This window comes from Salmo salar, chromosome 12 (assembly GCF_965601325.2).
Source record: "Salmo salar chromosome 12, fSalSal1, whole genome shotgun sequence".
NCBI lineage: Eukaryota > Metazoa > Chordata > Actinopteri > Salmoniformes > Salmonidae > Salmo > Salmo salar.
The window spans coordinates 79542419-79550758 of record NC_138302.1 but is presented as its reverse complement, the minus strand read 5'-3'; the positions used below and the strand labels follow the sequence as shown (position 1 = coordinate 79550758).

The following is an 8340-nucleotide window of genomic DNA, read 5'->3' as shown; positions in this document are numbered from 1 at the left end:
GTCACTACAGCACAATAAATAAACCAATATGGTCTATCACGACTGCTCAATTTTGTCATATTTAAGCATTCATCTTCCCAAGATCAATCTACTATTATTTACAGTTGAATATACCACATTGCACTTGTCATGAATATTGTTTGGTCTAAGTCCAACCCTTTATTTGAAACATATGCTCACACGGAAATACCTACTATACTGTATGTGTCCATGATATTTACCTCAGTCAGCATTTTCCATTAAAGTGTAAATTGGCCAGGCAGGCAGGTCTGTGAGGAGAAACGGTTAGGCGTCACTATGGTACCTCTAGTTAATCCCCTCTAGAGAACGCACAACAGTGGGACGCCGAGGAAACATCTCACCCATCTAAGATAACGTCAATCACTCCCCATCCCTGAATGGGAGCTGTGCACCTAGCGCCTTTAACTGCAAATGAAGACCCAGTGCCCGGCAGCAGCTGGCAGCCAGTGATAAGGGGGAGCCCCTCAAAGAGCCAGCAGGTTCACAACCATACTGGAAAAGTCAATTCCATCAAAGACCCACCGCATCATTATGGGAGCCAGTTCTCAAAGAGCCAGCTAAGAGGCTGAGGGAGTCCCCCACGTGGGCCATGGGCATCTGTTAACTGTACAGGGTTCTTACTAATGAGTCTGTAAGAAGTCAGACTTGGGGAGGATTTTATGTGGTATGAGATATAATGAAAGATAAAGAGTACATTTTGTCCTAGAAAATGTATAATATGAACCTTCTCAGGAAAACAGACCAGACCATATATGGCTGGTAAAAAAGGTTGGAAACAAGTAAATGAAAGATTATTTGAAAAGTAATTTTATTATAAATCAATAGGTCTCAAAGTCATTCAGATGCATAAAACAATGTTATATATACACACACCTGCATTGCTTGCTGTTTGGGGTTTTAGGCTGGGTTTCTGTACAGCACTTTGAGATATCAGCTAATCTAAGAAGGGCTATATAAATACATTTGATTTGATATGCTGTGAGTGCACATTGTATGAAGATATGATACAACTCAGAGTGGGATAAATCTGTTAATTTGCTATCAACAGTTTTCATAACCTTGTCTCCAGGGTCTTGTCATCTGAGGGGGGGTTTTCACACAGTGTGATGTTTTTAAACTCCTCTGAGATCTCCAGGAGGGTTTTCCCCTTGGTCTCCGGCAGGTAGAAGAAGATGTAAAATGACGCCAACAGACACATGCAGGCAAACAGCACGAAGCTGAATGATTTTAGCAGCTCCTGTGGCACAGAGAAGAGGCAAGCAGGTGAGTTCCTATAGTTATAATAACCAGGGGAACAACTTGGACAGTTGGCTGAGAGCCTGTGATTAAATAGTCCTGTCCTATTGTTCTACTCATGGCTACAAGAAATCTTTGTTTCATTTTATATAATTCCACTTATGTCTAAATTAGAGCTCAGCTGTTTTACACAGACTGGCTGAGACAAAGGTAATACTGAGATAATAAAGAAAAGTTTTAATTGCAGTGTCTCAATGTAATGTTCAAAGTATGGAATTACTGTATGCCTGGTATCTCTGGGGTATCAAACTGTCATAGTGAAGAACAATGTGCTTTGTGCTCAGGAAATGTCATTGTATCTCAATTGGTAACTTTGAAAGAATTATAAAACTTTGCAAGCATTATAAAAGCATAATACAACACTTCATTCCAAAATTACATTTACATTTTAGTCATTTAGCAGACGCTCTTATCCAGAGCGACTTACAGTAGTGAATGCATACATTTCATTTCATGCATTTTTTTTTTTGTACTGGCCCCCGTGGGAATCGAACCCAAAATGGTCTATAGACTTACGATAAGAAAAGGGAAAACTAGTCCCAGCACAGCAAAGCCAAGCCAGCGCAGGATCCCAGTAAACACAAACGCTGCAGGCCGGCACGATTGGATAAAGATCTCATGTGTGAGAGACGGCAACACTCCAGCTAGGAATAGCACAGGCAACAGGAAAAGATGCATCAGATCAATCACCACTGATGGTCACGGCAATGTAATGTTGGTATTTTGTCTATACTTTGTTATTGTATTATTACTAATCCATTCTGTGGTTTGATATTAAACATACCTGGGCCTCCTCCATAAAAAATGACAAAGAGGAATATCAAGCCAACAGTGCTGTATGGAATCCAGAAGCTGTAATCCTATAACAATATTGTTAGAACAGAATAAATTATATTTTATTGTATGTTTTCCATGCACATGGAACAACCACCACTGTTGCTGGGGAAGTCGTGACCAAGGGGATTTGGGACACATTCTAATGTGATACACATCCATATATCATCACTTAGGTCCTCTTACTGTATATTTGTAACAATGCAGGAGAGTTGAAAGGTCAAGGGGCTCACCTTTAGATTGAGAGTGATGGTGATTAATATCATGATGGCAGACATGGCCCCAAAGCCCCCCCAGAGTAGCGCTCTCCTCCCCACACTCTCGATCAGCAGGCCCTAGGGATGAACGCACACAACAGAACTTATCCGGAACCTTCCCCATCCATCACTCCCTCCTTCCCGCCGCATGGCAGAGCCAGAGGAGCTCAGACATTATTTACTGTTTGGAGCTCAGGAGGGGCATTCACATCTTAGTGACAAATATGTTCAACCTGTAGCAGAGCTTCTGTACGGTAGGCACGGGGGGTGGATTCCTGCACGGGGACAGTGTTTCTTCCTGTATGGTCACTCTCCTACTGTTCACTGATTACTTTTGCTTATTAGTCCTTATCACAGTTGCCTAATGACCACTTAACGAGTGACATTTTCACATTAATTAAAAAGGGCTCTACTTTAAACCTTTTTAGCCTAGGTCAGGGGTGGGCAAACCTTTTGGCTCAAGGGCCACATTAAGTTTATGAAACCAAGTGAAGGGCCACATACTATATGCGTGACAAAACATGTGAAGACTATTCATTTTCAAATTGACACGCATCTACTAGTGTACTGTTGGTGTACATATGCTTGCAGAACAATTCTACCCTTGTACCATCTCTACCCTTGTTTTTTGTGAGCAAATATTTCACAAAATGTATATAATTTATAACATGACAGTCAAACACACACACAGATCCTGCATCTCTACCCTTGTAAAGTACAGTCACACTTTGTCACAATATGCAAACTTTAAAAAATATATATATTATATTATATGTCTGGAGACATGCAAAATGTAACAGCAGATGTGTAAAAAAAAAAAAATATTCAAAAGTGTGAGTGAAACATATGGTAAGAGCATCTGTTTAATTTGGAATGGTCTGTTTTTGAAAGCATGTTAAGGAACACATCTCCATTGTGAGCCATATTTACAGTTATCCAATCATTTCAGTCCAAATCTGACTGAATAAGTGTCAATTGTCAGATGTATGGGGACAAATAACCTGTATCCAAGAAAATTGCTGGATAATTCTCACTGCATAACCATCACCATGAAAAAGCATTATCCTTGCCTACCCCAGTCACAGTTATTTTAGTCATAATGAGAACAATGGGTCTGGTCACCTCTCTTGGCAAGGGCATCAAAGTCTGGTGTCATCTTTGTTGTAGAGATTCAGAACAGCTGACAATGGTCATTTGTTAAATTTGACCTGTTTTTGTTGTAATTCATGACTGAGAACATTTGTTCACACACATGTGGACCCGAATAAAACAAGCATCCTTTGGGCGTGTTTTTTAATGTTTGGAAACTTTGTTTCATTCAGTGAGCCATAGAACTGGACTATTGTTGCTGTTTTGTACTTCTCCTTCAAAGCACTATCACATTGGATGTCGATGTGTCCGGTGGTGCTTTCTCACTGTCGAAAGTGCTACTGTATGTCTCAGTGTGGGCGCGTTCAGTACGGCCAGTGTCAGAAAATGAGCGAGAGACCGGCTGCTCATTTGTCTGGAGAACAACATAAGTTTGGCTTTGAATGCTTTCACATTGGAATACAGTTCATGCACAAAAACACAATTCCCGTGCAGTTTCACATTTAGATCGTTCAGATGCCCCAATATGTCCACACCGAAAGCAAAGTCACCCAGCCAGTCTGTCTTTCAACTCGGAGAAGTCATCAGCTTTACCAACCGTATCAAGGAACATACATATGTCCCCTCTCAGTTCCCACACACGGCAAAATACTTTCCCAGGCTTAGCTAGAGCACATTTGAATGATACAACAAGTCCTGGTGCTCTACCTCTGTGTCATTGAGCAGCTGCACGAACTGACGATGGTTAAGCCCCCTTGCCCGTATAAAGTTGACAAGTTTTATAACCACTTTGACAACATTCTCCAGCTTTAACACTTTTACACAGGGCTTCCTGATGAATAATACAGTGAAGAAATATCAATTCCTCAGAGTTTCTTATTTTACTTGGTCTTGTAATCTTTTTAGTAGGCCAATGTTTTTACAGGTTAGATTTGGTGATCTATCTGTTGTGATGTTTGTCAGTTTGCTCCATGGTAGATACATGTTTTCCAAGCTGGCAGACATCCTGTCATATAAATCAGAGCCCCTGGTTGTTCCCATCATTGATTCCATCGCAAGAAGTTCCTCTGTTATTTCAAAGTTCTCATTTATTCCTTTGACAAAAATGTAAAGTTGAGAGGTATCTGATGTCAGTACTCTCATCCAGTGCTATAGAAAAAAGATTGACGCTATCTGCTTTTTTCTTCAACTCTGAGATTAGCTCCTCACCCATCACTTCCACGCGCTTGGTGATGGTTCTGCGTGATAAGCTAATTTTCTCAAAATTGGCTTTTACTCTCAGGACAAAGTATATCAGCAGTCTCCACCATACACTCGTTCACAAACTCCGCTTCACCAAAAGGCTTGCTATGCTTTGTGATTTTATGTGCCAGTACTTAGTCTTGAGTAGAGCACCGTTTAGTAAACATATTTTCTTGAGCTTTTAAGTTTGTGGCAAGTTTTGAGGCATTCCTTGACTTTTCCTGAGAGGACAGATTGCTAGCGTAGTTAGCATGCTTGCTTGAAAAATTCTGATTGAGATTATATTCCTTAAAAACGGCAACACTTTCTTGGCATATCAGACATACCGCTTTATGTCCAATATTAGTAAAACAGTATTTTGCTGTCCATTCTTCTTTAAAACACACAACATTCAGAGTCCCACTTTTCAAATTTTCGCAGCACTCATTTTGTCAAAAGTCATCAAGCAATGAATTGGCTATGATGACTGAGCGCATTCTGAATCTGACTGTAGGCCCAAATTCAGAGTGAGCTGCCAGGCTACAGCGCCATCTATTGGAGGTTGTTTGTATATCGTGGAATGAGTCATTTTAGGCCAAAAATCTTAAATATAATAATATTTAATACATTTAAAATAATGTCTTGCGGGCCAGATGGAAGTGCCGGCGGGCTGGATACAGCCCGCGGGCCGTACTTTGCCCCCCCATTGCCCTAGGTACATAGTAATGACCATGCTTTGTAGAAGTTACAGAGGGGTATTGTAGTGTACCCCCTATAGTGTAGCCCATGTTCCCCAGCAGCACTCACACAGGTGATGGAGGTGAGAACCTCAGACACTCCAACACCCAGAGTCAAATAGCGGATCTTATCCAGGGGGATGCCTGCCTCCTTGAATATGTCAAAGGAGAACACACTGATCTGAGGGTGGAGGGAAGAAGAGGAGTAGGATGTAGAATGTACAGTAGTAGGTACAGTATGAGATAAAAGACAGAGGGGGCTGTGCTTACTGCGGTGATGCCAGAGAACTGGATGCAGCCGTACATCACCACCATGGTGATGAGCTGCCATCGTACGCTCCTGTCTCTCAGCAGCTCCAGGAGACTCTTCGAGGTCTCGCCCTTTATGGCAGCCTGCTCCAACACCATCTCCGTCATCTCCAGCTTGTACTCACCCCTGCCCCACAGACTCTGCAGAGCTGACACACACACACACACACACACACACACACACACACACACACACACACACACACACACACACACACACACACACACACACACTTTCTGAATAGGATACAACAAGTAACTAAAGTCTCCTCAGCTGTATAGACTTTGAGCCCAGCTATACAGGCATTGGCCAATCTGTCAGCTATGTGTAATAATATAGGTTTATGTATTTAGATGCAGTGTAATGTAGTACTGTACATAATTTCTACATATGCACAGACAGAACTCAATGTTCTGAGTATGATTGTTGCTACTTAGGATGGATCCCTTTGGACATCAAGAATTTCAATCTCGGTGACTATGAGGAAACACAAACTACCTTTTTTGCATGCCTCTGTATTTCCCTTTTCTATCAATAAGTATCTTGGGGCCTCAGGGAAGAAGGGCAGTGTTAGCAGCTGTACCACGGAGAAACATGTTGAAACACACAGGAGGATGTTCCAGCTATCCTCACGACCAAGAATCTCCCTGAGAAAGTTGAGATAAAGCATCAAGTCAGAGCATATTTCAGGATATCCAATTTGGCACACATTGATAACCATAAGTTTAATGTGATACTGGATGTTTTTGTCTTTTGAAATTCAGAATGAGCACTGTACCTTAGTCCAAAAAATTGTCCTGACAGTTTACCAATGGAGATGAAGGTAGCAAATGTTAGTGTTACCATGCCCCTTATCTTTTTGGGTGAACTCTCACCCAGGTATATTGCATGGATATTCGCTCCTAAACCTGAGATTCACAAACAAGAATTAAAAAAATCTATGCTATCAACACTAAGATATAAGGCCATTTCGTGATTTTATTTTACCATGGCTAAATGATCCATAGATTAAACTAATCTGCATGAAATGAAAGGTGCAACATCACATTGGTAGGACCTGCAGTGAATCCAAACAGAAACCGAGCAATCAGGATCATCTCAAAGGAGTTTGCCCCCCTACTGGTGAACATGATCACTGCAGCAACAATGCTGACAACATTGTTCCATATCATGGCTCTCTTCCTGAAGAAGAAATTAAGAGAAGTTTGAATGAAAAAGTAACTTAAATTGAGATAAATACAGATGATAAAAATCTGTGCAACTCACCTGCCAAACCTCCCAGCAATGCACCTGACACTCATAGAGCCCAGGAGACCCCCCACAGCATACATCGACACTATAGCTGACCAGAGGAGTTTGACTGTCTGTGCCGGTGGGGTTTCCTCATATCGCCCAATCCAACTGCTATTGATGAAGCTCCAGATGTACTGCAAGCAGACAGACATGGTTATGGAAACAGACATTCTCCAACCCTGGTGAAGTAGGCTAGGTGTTCATTTGAGCAGAATTGAATATGCAGATTTAACTTGTGTGAGATGAAAACAAGATATTAATAAACCTTGAACACCATGTTATATTTCCTAGGTATTTCTTGCCATGGGAAAAGTAGAGTGTCAATTCCACACTCATCCAAACATATTTAGTATCATGCTTTTTAATAAAAATTAGTGTGTGGGGAATCAATGTGCTGATGTCTCTTACTGGTGAAGGGGAACTGATGACAGTAACATGGAACCCATTTTGAAAAGATCCACCAATACCCAAAATGATTATGAAGACTAGAGCATTACCACGGGTCTGGAATGGAGAACATAAACGGGTAAACATTTTACAATGAAAGTTATAGGTCGACACATATTTAATGTCAATGAAGTATATAATCTCAATCAATAATGCATCTTAAAATTATTCTTAAAACGCTTTTTAAAAACATTGACACAGAGAAGGCATGGATAGACTACTATGTAACCTCTTGCTTCTCTTCCCTGTTTAGCTGAGTCATTGTGCTCATAGATTTGTCTAATTTGTACCTATTGTGATTTTATAACCCTTTCATACAGCAATTAATTATGTTAAAACGTGTTGTTCATAATAAGAACCTCATTTCTTAATAGACTTTTACATTTTTCAACAGTAACATTTTTGCTTATGTTACCTTTGGATCAAATAACAGGAAACGGACTAATACTTACTCATTAAGATATGAAAAAGTGTATCCCGTTTCAATAATAATAATAATAAAGGTTGCCTACCAGGCGCCTCAACAATGTCTCCATTCTGTATATCTTGATAGTTCCATGTAACACAATTATATCCACATGTCCACCTGACAGTTGCTCTGTTAGACATTTTCAGGAATAAGATTAATATTTTACATCTCAGAGGGAAAGGTAAGCCTTTCACCCACTGAGTCGCTGTCACAGTAGGCCTACTCGTCTCTGTAGAAAGTAAAAAAGCATATAAACCATTTGGCAACATGTGTTTAATCTGAGTGAAAAATTGTGTACTTTGACGTCAATTAAATTGGCATACTCCGTGTGCTCGGCGGACATTCCCTTATTAGCCAAACGAGGGC

The 8340-nt window shown here is 40.6% G+C and overlaps 1 protein-coding gene across 3 annotated transcripts; it reads right to left on the bottom strand.

The window, feature by feature from the left end:
• Positions 1-805: 805 nt before the first annotated feature.
• slc2a9l1 (solute carrier family 2 member 9, like 1) lies at positions 806-8247 on the bottom strand. Of its 3 annotated transcripts, none has more exons than XM_014133433.3 (12): positions 8018-8247; positions 7467-7562; positions 7032-7192; positions 6823-6947; positions 6544-6673; positions 6264-6412; positions 5726-5913; positions 5526-5636; positions 2385-2486; positions 2102-2177; positions 1834-1961; positions 806-1258 (listed from the first exon to the last, which is right to left on the bottom strand). In XM_014133433.3, exons 1-12 carry the CDS (start codon positions 8039-8041, stop codon positions 1073-1075), a joined length of 1476 nt encoding a protein of 491 aa, XP_013988908.1. In that variant the 5' UTR covers positions 8042-8247; the 3' UTR covers positions 806-1072. The 3 variants fall into 3 exon arrangements, with proteins under 3 accessions (XP_013988908.1, XP_045547727.1, XP_013988909.1); XM_045691771.2 differs by having other exon boundaries at positions 7958-8029; XM_014133434.3 differs by lacking the exon at positions 5526-5636.
• Positions 8248-8340: the final 93 nt, after the last annotated feature.